The 19,870-nt window shown below is 47.1% G+C and overlaps 1 protein-coding gene across 1 annotated transcript in view; it reads left to right on the top strand.

Annotated features, from left to right (window-relative positions):
* The window catches only part of camta1a (calmodulin binding transcription activator 1a), a 410,932-nt gene that overhangs the window by 362,012 nt on the left and 29,050 nt on the right, over nt 1-19,870 (top strand). Inside the window, 9 exon segments of the mRNA XM_048240791.1 lie at nt 2,390-2,530; nt 4,233-4,316; nt 4,319-4,377; nt 4,380-4,541; nt 4,543-5,102; nt 5,104-5,166; nt 5,168-6,572; nt 7,295-7,421; nt 9,860-9,994. Of these exon segments, the coding sequence (XP_048096748.1) occupies nt 2,390-2,530; nt 4,233-4,316; nt 4,319-4,377; nt 4,380-4,541; nt 4,543-5,102; nt 5,104-5,166; nt 5,168-6,572; nt 7,295-7,421; nt 9,860-9,994 (2,736 nt within the window).

Genomic DNA, 19,870 nt, shown 5'->3' with positions numbered 1-19,870 from the left:
TCTCTCTCTCTCACACACACACATGCACACACAGTCTTACTCAGACACATGGGAACACACAGACACACACACACACACACTCTCATACGGACACCCCCATAAATATGCACACCAACACACCAAGACAAACTTACACATGCACATTGTCATAATCACACACACTTTCATACTATCACAGATCCAAACCTACACATTCACACACTCACACGAGACACACTCTCACACAGACACACTGATAACCACATGGATGGGTAATTTCACACAGACGGTCTACACAGACAATATGGACTTCTTTACACAGACAACTGGACAGGCTCACATGCACACTCGCATACAGTCAATCACGCACTCAAATACACTCAATCACACACATACACAAAGAGGTATACACACATGCACACACACATACACACACACACACACACACACACACACACAAAAGAACATTTAAGAACAGACATACACACACACACACACCTCATTCTTGATGTGATGCTTTGGTTCTGACTGAGTCCCGCCGGTGTGCTGTGGTGTGTGTGTGTGTGTGTGTGTGTGTGTGTGTGTGTGTGTGTGTGTGTGTGTGTGTGTGTGTGTGTGTATGTGAGTGTGTATGTGAGTGTGTATGTGAGTGTGTGTGTGTGTGTGTGTGTGTGTGTGTGTGTGTGTGTGTGTGTGTGTGTGTGTGTGCAAAGGCTGCTGTGAGCTGCTGCAGCCACCCTCTCCCCCCCTACTGAGTGTGTGACAACTGTAGTGAGGCACTATTGTGTGCTCTCTGTCTGAGAAAGGAGAAAAAGTTTAAGCCTCCTCACTCTGTCTCCTCATCTTCTGTTGTCACTCTTTCCACTCCATTTCTCTCTCTCTCATTCCTTTCTCTCCCCTTTCTCTTCTCCATCCCCCACTCTCTACATCTCGCTCCTCTTCTCTCCCTGTCTTGCTTTCTTTGCACCTCTTTTTTCAATTTCTATGGCATCTCTTTCGCTCCCCCTCCTCTCCTCATCTTACTTTTTTTTCCATCTTTTTACCTCTGTATTTTTGTCTCCCTCTCTCCCCCTCTCTCTCCCCCTCCCATCTTTCTACCCTCTCACCTTTTCTTTCTCTCTCCCTCTCCCTCTCTTACCCGCTCTCTCTCTTCTTCTTTCTCTCTCTTTCCCCCTCTCTCCTCTCTTTCTCTCTCTCTCTCACCTTCTCCCTCTCTTTCTCTCTCTCTCTCTCTCTCTCCCCCTCACCCATTTTACTGAAGGAGGTAGTGAAGTGTGTGGAGGGAGGCCATATTAAAGCTGCCTTGATTTTGTTTGATATTCTGAATACGCTCCGCTCCCTGAAATATCTTTTTTTCTTTCATTTTTTACGTTCTTTTGGGAGAAATTGGCGTGCAGCAGCAACAGAGGCAGCGCCACAGCTGTGTGACGACTGCTACTGTAATACCATAAGCTCCAGCATTAGCGTTAGCTTTGAGAAGAGCTGCACCTGAAACAGGATAGGGTATTAACAGTGAGACATGACCCCCCAGCCCCCCCCCCCCCCCACACACACACACACACACACACACACACACACATACACACATACACAATCCCACACATACTGACACAGGCACACAAAGACACATACACACAGTGACACACACTCACACATACACACACACTTGAACACACACACATACATACACACGCACACACCTCACACTCACACTGTTGCTTACAATACAAAGAAAAGGCGAGCCGCTCTCTCAGTCTTTTTTTTATCGTTCTCGTGATCTCAGCCCAATTCTCATGTCAAGGTCACCTTTCCCAGTGCACACATGTGAACAACAGTCAGGCATCACGTGATGGCCATCAGGTCAGGTCCAGCTGTTCCTCTCTCTCTCTCTCTCTCTGGATGTGGGTTCACATCTGTCCTCCAATGCTTCTGCACTGACGTACACGTCCACAGTAGCTCCAGCAGGGGGCAGCCTGCAGTGTTGGAGGGGCCATGAGTGAGGGGTCGGCAACTGACAGGTTTGATCATATTTCGCATGTAGCATTATTGTTGGGGGTTGTGGAGCCCATGCTACACCCAAACTTCAGGTCCCTGCGGCAGAGAGAAGATGGAGCAGCTTGAATCGGGAGAGGAAGACACTGGAAGTGAAGAAAGCAGCTGTAAAAAGCCACAGTAACAGATTAGGCAGGGACAGGTCAGGTAGGAGAGAGGTGCTCTGTAGCCTGGGGGGTCTGGCGAGCGGTGTATTTGGGGTGGTGTTTTTTTTTTTTTTTTATTTATGATTTTTTTTATTATTATTTATTTATTTACTTATTTATGTGGGGCGTGTTGGGGTTGCGTGGGGGAGCTGGCTTGGCTGTGCCACGGCTGCCGTCTGACGTCTGTGTCTCCTGTGTCTCTATTCCGGCAGTTCATGGCATCAAGTGGACTTGCAGCAATGGGAGCAGCAGCTCAGGCTTCTCAGTGGAGCAGCTGGTGCAGCAGATACTGGACAGCCACCAGACCAAGCCAACTCCCCGGACCCACAACTGCCTGTGCACAGGCACCCTGGGTAAGGGCCAGAGGGAGACAGGACACCCGCAAAGAGAGAGAGAGGGAGGGAGGGAGATAGGACACCCGCAGAGAGAGAGAGAGAGAAAGAGAGAGAGAGGGAGGGAGGGAGATAGGACACCCGCAGAGAGAGAGAGAGAAAGAGAGAGAGAGGGAGGGAGGGAGGACACCCGCAGAAAGAAACAGGGAGGGAGGAGGGAGGGAGAGAGAGACAGGAGGACAATAGAGAGACAGGGGGGCAATAGGGAGAGAGACAGGCTTAATACTCCTTTATTAACCCAGTGTGTATGTATTAAAACACTGCAAAACAATAACATCCGCAAGTATTACAGCCTCAACATAAACTATGTAAATACATACAGACCATGTAAGTCTACAAACCATAGTGTAGCCCACTACTTCATATTTTAAAAACTTGCCCATCGTCCCCAACCATACATGCAGAGCTATTAAGGGGCGGAGAGAGAGAGAGAGAGATATATATGTTTGTTTGAGAGAGTATGTGTGTGTGTGAGAGAGGGAGAGTGTGTGTGTGTGTGTGTGTGTGTGTGTGTGTGTGTGAGAGAGAGAGAGAGAGAGAGAGAGATATATATGTTTGTTTGAGAGAGTATGTGTGTGTGTGAGATAGAGAGAGATGTGTGTGTGTGTGTGTGTGTGTGTGTGTGTGTGAGAGAGAGAGAGAGAGAGAGAGAGAGAGAGATGTGAAAAGGGGGGAGGTGAGGAAAATAAGAGGGTTAAAAAAACACAGAGCAGAAATGTTTGAGAAGTGTCAGATCTCAGGCTTGTGTTCTGTACCAGAATAATCCATTAGATCTGCTCAATGCCCTATCTCCCTTGGTACAAGTCAGACGTCACATTAATGCAACAGGTTGTGGTTTATTTTAAAGCCCGCTTCACACATTTGCATAGCAACTGAACTCACTAGCATAATCGTCATTGAAGTCATGATGCCATTTTATTTCTTCAATGCACCCCGTGTTTCTATCTATGTACACGACACAAACAGAAATAACAGCCAGAAACAACATCAAGCTACCACCATATACCACATAATTATGTCATTCACCACCTACTACCTGAAACCTTTACACCTGAAGCATATTTTTAGATGTGTAATGAATTAGGTTCATATGGCCTTTTGGAATGTGTCTTGTGTGTTGCTTCTTTGAATCCAGTAGTTAGTTCAAGCAGGCTGGGCATTCCCAGCTATCCATGCGTCGATCAGAATGTCTCTTTGTGTGAATAAACAAAATGCTGAGTGAAAACAGATAAACAAAAAAAAAACATTCCTACACAGCATTCCGTCAGTTATGTATTTTTGTGGTTCTTTGTTACTAAGGCATTGTGGGTAGCCGTATGCTCTGTCTGTTATTATGGCTTGGCAGCTGACATATTGCTCCCCAGGTTCAAATTATTGGACAAGGGTATGATTGAGCACAGCAAACACTTTGCTTTTCAAATTCCACACAAAGCATTTCACAGTTCCTCCCAGGAAAAAATCCATAGAGACCACATGTGTTCAATCACACTATCACACATATGGCATAATATAGTTTACAAATGAAAGTGAAGTTCTTTGTATTTAATTTTTCATGTTTTCAGTTCCTATACCCTTGCCAGTTTATCTGACTGTAGCTCTGAGTGCTTTAATCTTGATGTATGCGATTCATGCAGCGTATTTCTACTGCATTGTGTTTGCACAGGTGCTGGGAGCAGCCTGCACCATAAGTGCAACAGTGCCAAACACCGCATCATCTCCCCCAAAGTGGACCCGCGCTCCAGCAGCCGTACAGTAGCCACAGCGAGGTGCAGAACAGCGACGTGTCCGAGGGGAAGACCGAGCTCATAGCCACAGCAAGAATGGCGGGGGTGGAGGAGGAGGAGGAGCGGGCGGCAGGGGCGCCCGGGAGAAGCGCAATGGCAAGGTGGCAAGCCGGCGCTGCTGCACCAGAACAGCACCAGAGGTGTCGTCCAGCAACCAGGTGGAGGTGCCGGACACCACGCAGAGCTCGCCCGGTGTCCATCAGCAGCGGGCTGAACAGCGAGCCCGACATGGCCGACAGCCCAGTGGTCAGCGCCATGGCGCACGTCACCTCCGTCATGGGCAGCCTGTCCCAGAGCAGCGTCTTCATGTCCGAGGTGAGCGCCGACCCGGTCTACAGCATGTCACCCACAGGGGGCGCCAACGCACACCTACTGGGCACAGAGACCACCCCGGGGGGACTGGTGCTGGCGGTGGCCACCGACGGACACAAGTTTGCCTTCCCTGGCGCGGTGGGCCTGGGAGAAGGAGCCGGTGCGGATGGGCTCGCCATGCTGACGGCCGGAAGCGTCTCCGAGGAGCTCGTCCTCTCCAGCAGCCTGGACACCACCACCATCAAGCTGCCCGAGGCCACCATGAACTTTGACCCCGACTGCTTCCTCAACAACCCCAAGCAGGGCCAGACGTACGGCGGCAGCGCCATGAAGATAGATGGGGGCTCGTCCGGGAGCGCGTCCTCGTCCTCGGGGGCCGGCAGCTCCAACGGCAGCCTGCAGCACTCGCCCTCCATGTCCGACTCCAGCTACGGCTACAGCCGCCCTGGTGAAGAACATCAAGACGGAGGACACTTCCTTTGAGCAGCAGCTGGCCAAGGAGAGGCTACCAGGTGGGGGAGGTGGGCAGTGGCGGAGGGGGCATCTCGGGTTCTACCGGGCGGAAACTCGGCCACAAGGCTCCCTGGCTCTGACCCCCACCGGTTCTCTGCTGCCCATCCGGTGGAGGCCTGAGTCCCAGCACCACCTTGGAGCAGATGGACTTCAGTGCCATTGATGCCAAGCAGGACTTCTCCGCCTCCGTGGCCACGTCGGTGGGCTATGGCGTCCATGCCATGTCCAGCCCCCATCTGGCCCACCAGGGCCGCTCGCCCAGCTTCTTCCTGCAGGACGCGCCGCAGACCAGCCAGGCCCAGCAGCAGCAGCAACAGCAGGGCAGGTCCAACGTGGGGCAGAAGAGCCACCTCTCCCTGGAGCACAACTCCCACGACGGCTCCTACATGGGCCTGCAGGTGGTCAAGACCGACTCGCCCGGCAGCAACGGCCACCTCCACCACCACCACGCACACCAGAGTCAGCACAGAACCAACTGCAACGGGGTCTCCGCCTCCGAGGGCCAAGGCCAAGCCAGCTCGCTCCAGCTGCTGCAGTACCAGGGAGGCTTCCCTGGACTGGGCCCTGAGCACGAGGAGGTGGTGGGCCTGGAGCAGCAAGGCAGCGTGAGCGCCGGCCAGGCCGGGGTCACCGAGAACGGGGGAGATGGCCTACTCAAGGCCGGGGATCACCTCCAGGCCTGTGGAGGAGGAGGAGGAGGAGGAGGAGGCAATGGCGAGGGTGGAGGAGGCGCAGCGGAGCACTACATGCAGCAGAACGCAGAGGCCGGGGGAGGAGCTGGAGCCGAGGGCATGAGGAACGGCAATGGTGGCAACGTGAATGGCAACTCCTCCCAGCAGCAGCAGCAGCTTCAGCCCCTCCTGCAGGGGGCAGGCCTGGTCCAGGGGCTCTACAACACCGTGGCTGCCCACCAGGGTCTGAGTGGCGGGGGGGCAGGCGGAGGCACATCCGGGAGCATGGAGATCAGCCTGGACCACTTCGACATCTCCTTCGGCAACCAGTTCTCTGACCTCATCAACGACTTTATCTCCGTGGACGGAGGGGCCACGGCCGTGGGGCCCGGGGCCGGCCTCTACGCCCACCAGCTGGTGGCGCCGCAGGGCTCCGACGGCCAGGCGGGCTCCGGGGGCGCCCAGTCCCAGGGCCAGGAGGACGGGGCCAACAGGGGCACCAGCTACAGTCCCGCAGAGCTCTGTCTCCAGTCCTGCTGCAGCCCCCAGTCCCTGGGAGGAGGAGGCGCCGGAGGAGGCTCCAGGGAGCAGGGCTCGCTGGCCTACATGCAGGTGGCGGAGGTGGTGTCCGCTGCTGTGGCTCAAGGGGCCCTAGGGATGCTGCAGGCTACAGGCAGGCTCTTCATGGTCACTGATTACTCCCCTGAATGGTCCTACCCTGAGGTAAGTCTCTTCCAGACCAGTCCTCAATCGCTCAAACACCTTATGGCTAGCTTTTATTTGATTTTTAAGAACCAGAATTTGACCGCTTGTAATGCTGCACTCAAAGCAAAGTCTGTGTCCGTGTCGGTATTTATAACTGTTGGTGCTTCTACACAGTACCTAATGCATGATCTCTGTCAGCCTTACTGTGTTTTTACTCTATTGCCAGCAGAGGGCATCATAGCCTTTGTTTGTCAGGAGAAAAGCAAATGGTCAGTGCAGTTCATGCTGTCAACCACAGGGTGGCAGCAGTGCAATTTGTAAAACATTGAAAGGGCTTCTGAAAACACTACAGCCCTTGTGACCATGTGAGTGTGTTTATGAGAAGAGTTTCTTATAACCAAACCATAAGCATCCTTGTTTGAAAAAGCACACTCAAACATGAGTGTTTAAAAGAGGCTTTAGTGGAAGTTTGTTTGTTGTGGACAAGCCACCTGCGTATGTTCAAGTGAGGAGATCCACTCAGACATGAGAGTGAGTAAGCCTGTGTGAGTGTATGTGTGTGCCTGTGTGAGTGTATGTGTGTGTGTGTGTGTGTGTGTGTGTGTGTGTGTGTGTGCGCGTGTGTGTAATGCATGGTGTTGATGGCAGCGCGTGTGTGTGTGTGTGTGTGTGTGTGTGTGTGTGTGTGTGTGTGCATGTGCTAGAGAGAGTGATACACACTGACGCTGCCTGTTTCTCAGGGAGGGGTGAAGGTGCTCATCACTGGCCCCTGGCAGGAGGCCAGCAGTAACTACAGCTGCCTGTTTGACCAGATCTCTGTGCCGGCCTCCCTCATCCAGCCTGGAGTCCTGCGCTGCTACTGCCCTGGTGAGGGACATCAGTCAGCCTATACATCCATCTATCTATCTATCTATCTATCTATCTATCTATATATAAATATACATCCATCTATCTATATATCTATCTATCTATCTATCTATCTATCCATATATAAATATCCATCCATCTATCTATCTATTTATCTATCTATTTATCTATCTATCTATCTACCTATCTATCCATCCATCCATCCATCTATCAATCCACCCATTCATCTATATCTATCTTCTATCTATCTAACTATCCATCCATCTATCTATCTATCTATCTATCTACTGTATATATCTATCCACCTATTTATCTATGTGTATCTATCTATCTATCTATCTATCCATCTCTAGATATATAGATATAGATATATCCATCCATCTATCAATCCATCCATCCATTTATCTACCCATCTATCTATCTATCCATCCACCTATCCATCTATCTATCTATCTATCTATCTATCTACTGTATATATCTATCCACATATCCATCTACGTGTATCTATCTATCTATCTATCCATCTATATATATAGATATAGATATAGATATATCCATCCATCTATCAATCCATCCATCCATTTATCTATCCATCTATCTATCTATCTATCTATCTATCTATCTAATCAGTCTGTAACACAGCAATACTCTCACACTCAGTCATGGTCAAGGTTGCAGTCATATTCTAGTAAAAAAAACATCATCATAAATACATAATTACACTCAAACACATTATTACTTGTATTATACACATCAACACACTGTTCCTTGCATTCTACCAGACTACCCATCATTATTTTCACACCAATCTGTTTTGTCATGTTCACAGTCGTGTGAATAGACATGCACACACTGATTATCAAACACATGAATGGTATTAATTATACTAATACTCAAAAATAACACACATTTTTTTCCTGATATTATCTGCATCACACACTTATCACTGTAAAAGAATCTCTAGGATCCTTGATCATGCTCTCATTATCACTCTTTGTTATACTCAGTGAAAACATATGTATATTCAGATGTATGTTGCATTCATACATATTGTCATAAATGCATACTCACTCTGTCATCTCAAATTCCTAATAAACATTGTGTGATACTGTCACATAATTGCTGTCAATCAAATTCACACTTTTACAGATAATCAGTAAGTACATCCAAGTGGGATGAGAGTTTTCAAAACTTTGACAGATTGCCACATCTAGTTTTTATGCTGTTGAGCTCTCCCCTTATCCTGTACAATCTTAAAGCAACATAATGTAGTTATTGTCTACCGCAAAATAATAATAGGTTTAAACTTATTTTGATTACAAGGACTTAATAATAGGCACTAATTGTGCTGTCAATCATGATGTGTGCCTGGAACACCTGGTGTTCAACTATATAACTTTGATTAGATTAGATTAGATTCAACTTTATTGTCATTGTGCAGAGTTATGCGAAATACAGTTAGTATCTAACCAGAAGTGCAAAAAAAGAAGAAAAGTGCAATGTGAACAGTATAGACAGGTAGTGCAATGTAAACAGTATATGACATGTAGTGCAAGTGTAGACAGTAGTATACAGTTAAGCAAGTGGCATGGTTTACAGTAAGGATCTACAGCGTATATATTAACAGTAACATTATAAGAGCAGAATAAATATGGATATGTAGCATGAACAATATGGACAGATATGTACAGTATGTAGTGATATGTGCAGTGTATTAACAGTAACAACATAAGAGCAGAATAAATATGGATATGCAGTATGAACAATATGGATAGATATGTAGAGTTATGGAGTATAGTCAGTAATGTTATAAAAGCAGTAGAATATGTTTGTTGTTCTGTCCAAAAATATGAGCGCATGAGTAACCAGTACGTTGATAACTGACGAAAAGCTGAATTTCTACATTGTGTTACTGTAAAATAACAGTGAATGATGTCTTACAAAATCTACTACTGCCAAGAAAATCTAATGCTGAGTATGTAATGTAATGGAAATAGGTTAGGAGGTGGATAATAAAGTATTATTTGTGATGTGTATTATTAGTTGATTATAATAGCGGCATTTTCACAGTAAATTATACAATCGTTTAAATTAACAATGGATTAATGATGAGTGATTTGCCGTAATGGTAGGAAATGAGCCAGCTTCATAATTAGCTATTATCACTAAAGCCCTATGAACATAGTGAAACACAGTGAAACACAGTGAAAGTACCAACTGTGCAGGGTTGTGTGCTGTCAATATACATTTAAGTCAACCTACAGAGTGTGAATTCTATAAGCATAGCAGTGTATACAGGAAGTTTAGCTGATGTGTAGAGCTTTCCACCTGTGTGCTCCCAGCTCCTCTAAGCCTCTGTCCAGATGCTGGAAGTCCTCCATGGACACATGTTCCCCCAGCAGGTCCTGACTCTATGCCCCTCTGCCCCCCCCGTGCAGCACATGACACCGGCCTGGTGACCCTGCAGGTGGCGGTCAGCAGCCAGATCATCTCCAACTCGGTGGTGTTTGAGTACAAGGCCCGTGCACTGCCCTCCCTGCCCTCCTCACAGCACGACTGGCTCTCTCTGGACGGTAGGACGTCTGCTGGTTTCTCTCTCCCCACTAACCCCCACCCCCCCGCGCTGGGTATCTCTCTCTGTGTCTGTGCTCTCCGTCTTTCTCACCTCCTTCTCACTTTCTTTTCCTGTCTACCTTTCTCTTCCTATCTTTCACCATCTTGTTTATTAACATCCTCTTTCTTTCTTTCTTCCTTCCTTTCTCTTTCTTGTTTTTTGCTGGATGTGAATTTACTTGGGCTGTTGTAATGTAAAACAACCACTAGAGGGCGAGAGAGTTCAATGTTTCATTGCACTCTGTTGTTAACAAGCCTATTGCAGCATTGCCAATGAAATTAAGCATACGTTTAGACGTTTAGACACTTGGACCTGTTTAAGCCTGACCTGTGATTTCAATCTCTGATTTGAGAAAAACAACAAGACACACTTTATCTCTCCCTTTGACAGATAGTAGGAGGTGGACTGTGACAGATTGGCTGTTAAGAGCGAGACCAATTTATCAGAGTTGAAAGGGGTTTTGTTTGGCTGGGTCAAAGACAGAGAGTTTGTTGATAGCAGCAAGCTTGTTAAATAGATGGAGGGATTTCAGAGAGGCATCGTAAGGGCAGCTTTGAAGTGTTTTGATCCCCCCCACACCTGCAAATTCACCTTCATCTGAGGTCAGGTAGCGACTGAGTGACCCGGAGAGGACAGATTGGAATGATTTGGCATTTGATGTGGTCTGAGGGGAATGGTTCAGGGACAGTGGCTGCAGAGGGCCATAAGAGGATAGATTGGGGTTCGTTTGTCATTTGATGTGATCAGAGGGGGAGGATCAGCACTGCTTCACTGCCAGGTCTGCTGACCTCCAGTGTGGGTGTCTACACAAGCTTCTCCTTGGACACGCATTCACAGAACAATTATTTCATACACCATGCAAATCTCTCTCATACACCAACCAACTATAACCATTTGCCTATCATTTCTCATGACATTAGATTTGTGGTGTAATGTTGAAACCACAGTTCTCAGTATAATTTTAATAATATATTTAGCATTTGTCTCTTGTAGTGACCATGACCATGCACATGTAGTGTTGGTAGCATACGGAGAGGATGCAAAGATAGGGTTTGGGATACTGGTCAAAGAGTGTCGACATTTTAATACTATTCAACAAAATATTGTTGTGCGAGTGGGTGAACACTATGTGTTTGTTTTCAGCTTATGGAACCAGGGATTCATTAAAGAGCTTCTCTTCTCTTCTTTAAAGAGCATGACTATAGTGGGGTACCGTAGTTATGGATTACATACATACCAGCACATGTGATTCCTAAAACTGATTAAACAACATATATCACACTGACAATAGAACTGAAAATAGAACTGTCAGTGTGGGTCATACATATGATGGAATGTGTGGCCCTACACACCTGCTAATGTGTACATATACACACATACATGCATACACATATAAAGAGTACACAGGAAATTAAAAGCACTTTTTGGGGGGTTTCTCAGCATGGCTAGGACATCCCGGCAAGATTATTTTACATGTGTTCTCTGATAAAAGCAAGTTCTTAGGCCATGTCAATCAGCTGTTTTCAAAAGACTTGCCTTCGGATTTTTTTTTTTTTTACTGTCCAATTTGATTGCAATTTTAATCCATCTAATGGTCTCGTAACTGTCTATGTCGTGCCTCTAACCCTTCATGTGGGAGACGGTGGGTCTTATTCTGCTCCCAGCTTCCCGCAGCTACTGTATGCTCACTTCAGTGTCATCCGTCTGTGTTAACCTCCCATCGCCAGAGAGCTTATTCCTAGATCATCCCATCACGGCTGGGATTTACAGTCGCAAAGCCCCAGCGCAGATCAAACACGAGCCACCACACATGTTCCTCCGCTGGACAAGCTGGCAGAACAGAGGCTCTGGTGTCAGAGCACATCAAACATGAACAGGGAAAAAAAAACACAACACTAAATCTGAGGACCGTGTGATTGATGCCACACATGCTAACCTTGAGTCCAGCCGCGGACGCTACAGTACAGTCTGCTTATCCTGATCACCGGACAGGACACATCAAACATGTGGGGCTCCAACACCAAATCTGTGTACAGTGTGATACCTTGAGTGCAGCCATGGATGCTACAGTCTTCCTGTCCTGATCTGCTGAAGTTGCCTTTCAGCAAGCAGAGATGGAGAGGTAGGGAGTTGGAGACGGAGCCGAGGAGGACACAGCCACTGGTTCCGCCATGGATGCCCACAGGAAGGGGACATAGACAGATCATCGGTCAGTGAGGGACATGCATCACTAGGGGGAGTCAACATGTGAACTCACATTAGGAGCCAACAGGGGTCGAAGGCCCCGGCGATCCATCACTGAGAGGACTGGTGGCGGCACATGCCTACTCACCTTTAACATGTTACTGTAGACTGCAATGAGAGAATGATAGATTGTGTCTAGGTGTGTGTGCATGTGTGTGTGTGTGTATATGTGGAGGGAGGAAGGAAGGAGTGAAACAGAACAAACGTTTGTTGTTGTGTTTGTGGCTGGATGATGTGTGTGCATTAGTCAGCTGAGAGAGGTGGAGGAGGAAAGGAGAGGAAAGCAGAGGAGAAGAAGAGGAGAGAAGAGCAAAAGAGAGGAGAGGAAGAGAAGTGGAGAGGAGAGCAGAGGAAGAGAAAAGAGGAGAGGAAGAAGAAAGGAGAAGAGAGGAAGAGAAGTAGAGAGGAGAGCAGGGGAGAGGAGAGGAGAGCAGAGGAGTGCACTTCTTTTTTTGATGGTGTTTGTCTGTGGAGGTGGGGGAGCGTTTGTTGGTGCAGTGTGCATTGACAGGATAAACTAGGGCATGGCTGAGGCGCTCGGCTAAGGGACAGCTGCAATGCAGACAGCCCTAGAGGCAGAGCAGGAGAGAAGGGGGAAGGAGGAGGAAGAGCACACTGGCGGCTCGAGACTCTGTGTGTGTGTGTGTGTGTGTGTGTGTGTGTGTGTGTGTGTGTGTGTGTGTGTGTGTGTGTGTGCGTGTGTGTGCGTGTGTGGTGTGTGTGTGTGTGTGCAGCAACGACCCAGCTTCCTCTGTCATTCATACACCACTACTTCAGCTGCTCTATTCACACAGTCACACACACACACACTCACACTCAAACATTCACATTCAGATGCACTTTCATACTAAAAGGCCTGTGAATGCACTGAAATGTAAACAAGTGCATACACAACACTTGTACACATACACAAATGTACAAAAGCACTCATATACACACTATACAAATACAAACACATGCGTACGTACACACAGACACAGACACACACACACACACACACACACACACACACACACACACACACAAACAAACACAAAGACATGCATATACATACTCGTGTAACTCAAGAGCCTAAGGAAAACACTCTTGAATGTTGACTTCCTGATGTGCAGCCTCCTTTTGAAGCCTTTCAGCTGAGTCTCATGTCCTGTCTTGTCCACTCAGTCTGAGGGCCCGCTGTGGAGCGTGTGGAATCATTTGATATGGCCACCCTTCAGGTGGTCTTATTTTAAGTGTGACAGTGAAATCAGACACTGTTGGAGGCTTATGCCACTGTCCTTCTCTCTCCTTAACTACTGGTCTCGCATTGACAAGAGTTTTTCGGTCACAAAACACAAGTTGTAGTCTTCTTGTCTGACTTATCACAATGGTCACGTTTGGCTGCGTTTGTTTCCTGTTGGTTGCATTCATTCCTACTGTTTCAGCTGTAGTTATAACCGCCTTACTTACTGTGTTGAAAAGCCGCCCACAAATGAGTTTCAGTGCTTGCACAAGAATAGAGGTTCATGTCTAGTTCAGTCAGTTTAGGAGAGGCCCTGGACCAGAACGCTAACTTAATTAATAGTAATAGGAGTTGAGAAAGAACATCTAGTCTAGACATTGTGTAATGTGTTCTCTGTGTGGGCTGTGTGTGTGTGTGTGTGTGTGTGTGTGTGTGTGTGTGTGTGTTTATTGCTGTCTAGTTGTCACTTAGAACAGACACAACAACTCTTAAAGTACACTCCAAATTAGTTAGATTGTTTAAACAAACAATTGAGATTGCCAGTGCACAAACTTGTAAGCATCAATGAGGAGAAAGTGCCATGCACGATTTTATACAGTGGAACTCATCTTGAACTCATCCATTGTGGGTGATACAAGAAAGCAGTAGCCTGTTATTGTCCCTTTTCTCTGGTAGTGTTGATATATAACTGAAGCACTGAGTGTTGATCATCCACATGTGCACTAACCCATTGGCATAAAGAAAATTATATGACAGTGGTTTGGAAATGAAATTGACAGAGACTTTCGAGTGTGTTTTTTTTATTATTATTATTATGGAAGTGTAGTGCTTTGTGCAAAGCATGCGCTATGTCCATGGGTCGTTCCAAATGACTCCACTGCCTTTATCCTCGATGGTGCATTGAAACCCGATGAATGAATGAACGAATACTGGTTTCCTTTAAATATGCTACTAGTTACAGTCCACCTATACCACATCTATTTCAAGTCCACATTCAATAGCTACGCGTCTTCTTGCCGGGGAGTATGCTATGATGTGCTAGTGGCACAGCTGCCCGGCTTGATTTGTCATAATGCAGAATGGGGGAGGGGGCGCGTTTTTTTCTCTGCAGCACTGCAGGTACGGAGCCACGGGCAGGACAAAAAAATGGCAGAGGTAACTGAGTTGCCTCGCGATGTAACCGTGATTTGATTCATTGTCCACACAGTCAATATATTTATAATGTGTAAAACATTGTGTATCAATACGAAAACGAGTACATGAATCACTTAAGCAAATACTGTATAAGCATGGCGTTATGTTGTGAAATCGTAATTTTAAGCCCACACATTCGAACAACGGGAGTTCTGCATGCGGTGTCACAGTGCGGTGGGTGTGTTTGATAAACACTGTAACGAGGAGCCTAGTCGTGTAGACAAAGCGAGCATTTCGACATTGACGTTGACAGCGGAAAACGATGTTAAGCTGCATTTACGCATCAACATGTCGTTTTCTCCATCGCGCTGACATGTAGGCTATTCAATTCACTAAAATGCACTTGTAAAATGCACTTGTAAAATGACTGAAGAGCTGAAATTGAAATGAAATTAATTTACCCACCTCTGCTCCATCGGATCGACGATTAGAATATCAAAAAACACTAAACAGCAAATTATTAATAGTAATGAGAGCGCCCAGGGGCGCGTGCTTTTAAAGGCGCGATGGCTGGTGGAAAAACTAGGGCGTCTGTTTACCTGCGGCACGTGGGCACCGCCGTCTACTCGTGGCGAGATTTTTCCTTTTACTGCAGGCTAGCAGGGGGCAGAGTGGTGGCAGGGGGGGGGGGCGGGGATAGAGAGAAGTGGAGGGGAGGGGGCCACAGGAGTACGACAAGTGTGCGGGCTTAATATTTCTGTCTTCTCCAACACGTCGCTTCTGCACTTTTGTACCATTGTTGTGCCCGCAGTTTAGCTTGTAGCTCTCCGCGGATTCATTATTGCCGTTCATGACGTCATTTAGCGCTACGATAGTGTGGAGAAATTGCATGAGTGAGATGCAGCAGTTGGGACATTGGTCAGGATGCCGATGAATGACATCTGCTTTTGCTAAAGACAAGGGGACCGTTTGCTTTGCAAGGGGAGTCTACTCATGGACAATGAACTAGAAGGTTGGATATGTTTAAGCAAATATTGTCTGTGTGCATGTGTGTGTTATCTGCCGGTGACTGACTGGGGAAGTTGCTACTACAAACCTGGGATCTCATTTGCATCAATTTACAGTGGAGGACCAAGTTCTCTGTGCAGTTCAATGAGTGGTCCACGGCGTTGCCTACTTGTTGTGAAATATCTCCTTGTGTTAGCCTATATTTTTGTTTTGGATTTTAGATTATTTTCCAGATTAAGTGTGCAATGCTTTTTGAGAAACGTGCGTTTACTTTACAACCAAAGCAACTTGTATTGTGACACAGTGGAAATGCCGCTACAGCTTTCTTCCCTAAACCATGCAGTGTCCAAAGCACTGTAATGGCTGCATTTTTTTGTGTATCAAGTTCTTTTAAGAGTGTGTATGAAACACATGTTAACACATACAAATCCAAAGCAAACACCTTATAAAAATAAAGTTGGACCAAGAAATTAAACAATCGCTGAAATGAGATCGCATCCACGTGCCTTGGCGAAGGCTTTATTGCAGAATAGATGTGTATCTGTAAAGCAGAAAAGGTGGCCCCATACTTATCCAATATTATTACAGATCCCCATATAACTGATATTCCTTGAACTGTCCCAGGGTGATAAATGGGACATTTTTAGCCATTTCAAGTTATGCATTTAGGTTAGATACGTGTAAAGATAAGGCTGCAGAGTGAAAGTCTACACTAATATTCAATGGATAGTAATGGTCTGTCAAACTTTCCTAAATGGGATTTCTGTACGTTATTTTCTGTCTAAACGATACCTTTGTGGGAACTCACCTTCCCCCGAACAGATTTAATACAATCTCATACTGGATTCACGCCAAGCTACAAGCTTTGTCCCCTTGCGCCGACAACGTGATTATCTTGGCAGAGGTTACAACTACATGGTCTTTGCACACCTGTGCTATTTCGTGTCACAGCTTTTGAGACTGTTCATCTCTATAGAGATTTTTTTTTTCATCGAAACCACAGCTACGATTAATCCGAGGAAATGTCAAGCCGTCGTTCAGTGTTAGTTGCTGTTTTCAGCACCATGTGACATGGACAGCGACGCGGCGATCGCTGACTGTTGCCTGACTTGCCTGCCGGTAAGCAAGGGTGAGTCGGTGCTGATCTAGAACTAAAAAGAATGCTTGTTTTGAATTGAACTTCTCAAAGACATTGACTTATTTCTAATATTGTTGCATCCAGCAACCTGTTGATAGGCATCTTTATATCGTCCTCGACCTGTGCTGGCAAAAGTTTTCTTGTCAAGTGTACTCGGCTGTCAGAAACTTCTTGACTGCAATCATCAGTCTAAAATATTTTACAAAGAGATGTATTTGTCAGTGAAATAAAGGACACATACACAGTGTTTTCGCTCTTTGCTTTTTAGTCTGTGTGCTTTGGTATTAGCGACCAGTGATTGTGGACTTCGTCAGATAAAATTGGTCCTGTTACAGGCTCTCTGCATGCCTCCGAGGTTCATGTGGGGAATTACATTGGGTTCTGTCTCCTTCAGACACGTAATGGCACATTTGTGGGCTCTGACTCTCTGTAGCATAGCCTGCTGGGCCAGGCAAACTAAGCAAGTCCACAACTCTCAAGTCCTCTACTAAGTAAGTCCACAAATACACATGTTAAAAGCACACCCCTGCTGGTGGCTGCATAGTTGATTGTGCAAGGGCCTCACTCACACACAGTCTGACTTGTGTGGAGGCAGCTCTCCTCTCTATTGTCTGCTGAGGAGTCAAGCACCAGGAAGTGATGTAAGGGGTCACATGGCTTGTCAGCATTTAGAAACGAATTGACTATGAGCCTTATGTTAGGATTCTGTAGCAAACCAGAACAAGTCAGTCTAAAAATGGCCTTTTATCATTTTTTTGAGCATGACTCATAACCTCTTCTTTTCTTCTTTCTCTCTTGCCGGGCCTTGGGGCTAAAAGGAGACGATGAGAACAGGTCAGTCTCCGTGTTCTGTATGGACAGAAGACCATTAAAAGTGAAAGGCACCACTTTGTTAAGAAGCGGCCCTGTTGCGGATACCCACCGCGCTCCAGAGCCTCACGCAGTGCCCCAGAAACCTTAAAAAACATTTCAGTGCAATCAAACTTCCGTGCACTGTATAGCCTCCAGTGGAGCTAGACCAGAGACTGGGGCTAGAGGTTACTGTATGTTAACTCCACAGCTGCATAGAGAGCCACGGGGCTATCAGCACAGTGAACTCTAGATTGGCGTGGAGAAACGTGGAGACATGGATGGTAAACGAGGCTGCTGGGGCCGGTACTGTGGGACCCTGGAGCTCAGTGGCCTTAAAGAGCGTCGGGTGTAGAGATGTCAGAAGAGCCGGGGGATGGGAACTGACAGCGGGGGGGCCACGGAAGTGCCCTTTGGAAGGAATCTGTGTGCAAGTATGTAAACATCACCGGGCAGGGATGGAAAATAGGTGACAGAACCAGGGCGGCGCTGCATGCGCGCACGAGAGAGAGAGAGAGAGAGTGAGTATTAGAGGAGGATTTGCAGAGAAGAGGATGAGAGGAGAGGCCAGGCCCTGATTTAATTTGGGTTTTTTTTTTTTTTTTTTGCGGAGGAGCCTGGTTTATGTGCGGAGCCCCAAATTGGAGCAGGAGCAGCCAACCGGAAGCCAAGAGACTAAGCGGTGGCGGCGTCAGGAATTTACATCGAGGGAGGGAGGAAGAGAGGGGGGAGGGGAATCAGGGAGGCCCCGGCGTGGAACACTGTAGCACACTCTGACACTCTCTTATTCTGCATGTAGGGAGGCTGTCTCAAATGGGTCTGAATATCAAGTCAAGTGACTCATTGTCACGCGGTTTCACTTGAATTCCTCATACAAAATTTAGTTGCATTCAGTTAAATAAAATGTGCTTGTAAATGCTTGATAAGATGCTTGTAAGCAATCAGTGACCCTCTTGTATTCATGGATCACTGCTGACTGGTGTCATATGCAACTAGATAAAGTTATGAAGTCCTTCTCTGTTTGCACAAGTTTACCTCTTTCTAAGGGATATTGAAGGATAAACCACCATAAACACAAAGGTTGTGCACATCCTGCTCTACTCTGTACCAAGTGCTTGGCACAAGTGCAGTTAAACCAGGAATAAATGTCAGGCACACGTATGCTGGAATTCATGCTCTCAAAAAGCTCCATCACAGCTAAATTCTCTTGCTTCTGCTGGAGGCAGCCATGTGATGCATAGTGTTGTGGTGGATCCTTGGGCAGCTTTGTGCTCTCCTGTCTGCTTCGTGCAGGGAGACGTGTGCAGTGACAGCAGATGCCACCAGACAGCAGCTAATAAGCAGCTATCAGGAGGGAGGTGTGACACCCATCGTTAGCGAGTGAGCGGCTCCCTCAGCTGGAGAAGCCTGTCGCTGCACATGGGCCCCTCCTCTCCTCTCCTCTCCTCTCCTCTCCTCTCCTCTACTCTCCCTTCCCTTCCCCTCCCCTCCTCTCCTCTCCCTTCCTCTCCTCTCCTCTGCTCTCCCTTCCCCTCCTCTCCTCTCTGCTTTTCTCCTCTCCTCTCCTCTACTCTCCCTTCCTCTCCTCTCCTCTCCTCTACTCTACTCTCCCTTCCTCTCCTCTCCTCTGCTCTCCCTTCCCCTCCTCTCCTCTCTGCTTTTCTCCTCTCCCCTCCTCTCCTCTCCACTTTTTTCCTCTCCTCTCCCCTCCTCTCCTCTCCACTCCTCTCCTCTCCATCTCCATCTCTGGAGCCACAGGCGAGCCTCACATCGTCCGCTATGCCTCCCAAGTCACGATTCAGAAATGGAAATGCCCTCTCCCTGCGGAGCAGGCAGGAGGGGGCTGCTAGGGAGGTCAGATGCATGCTAACCTGGCTCCCTCGCCGGTGACCTTGCCTGCATAACCCACATAGCACTGGCTCACTCACTGGCAGCAGGAGATAGAAAAGTGTGTGTGTGTGTGTGTGTGTGTGTGTGTGTGTGTGTGTATGTGTGTGTGTGTGTGTGACTGTGTATATGTTTAAACATCTGTATTTGCTTTTGCTCATGTTTGTTTGCGTGGTTGTGTGGTTGATGGGTGCTTTTGGACATGTATGGAGATCTGTTTATTTGTCTGTTTGTTTATGTATCTGTGTGTGATAAGGTCTTTGTGTTTGTGCGTGTGTGTGTGTGTGTGTGTGTGTATATGTGTGCGATAGTCATAGTATTTCTGTGTGAGCATGAACTGTATAAACATCTCA

Source organism: Alosa alosa, chromosome 4 (assembly GCF_017589495.1).
Source record: "Alosa alosa isolate M-15738 ecotype Scorff River chromosome 4, AALO_Geno_1.1, whole genome shotgun sequence".
In the NCBI taxonomy this organism is placed as follows: Eukaryota; Metazoa; Chordata; class Actinopteri; order Clupeiformes; family Clupeidae; genus Alosa; species Alosa alosa.
The sequence above is the reverse complement of the archived record's forward strand: the minus strand, read 5'-3'. Positions and strand labels throughout refer to the sequence as shown.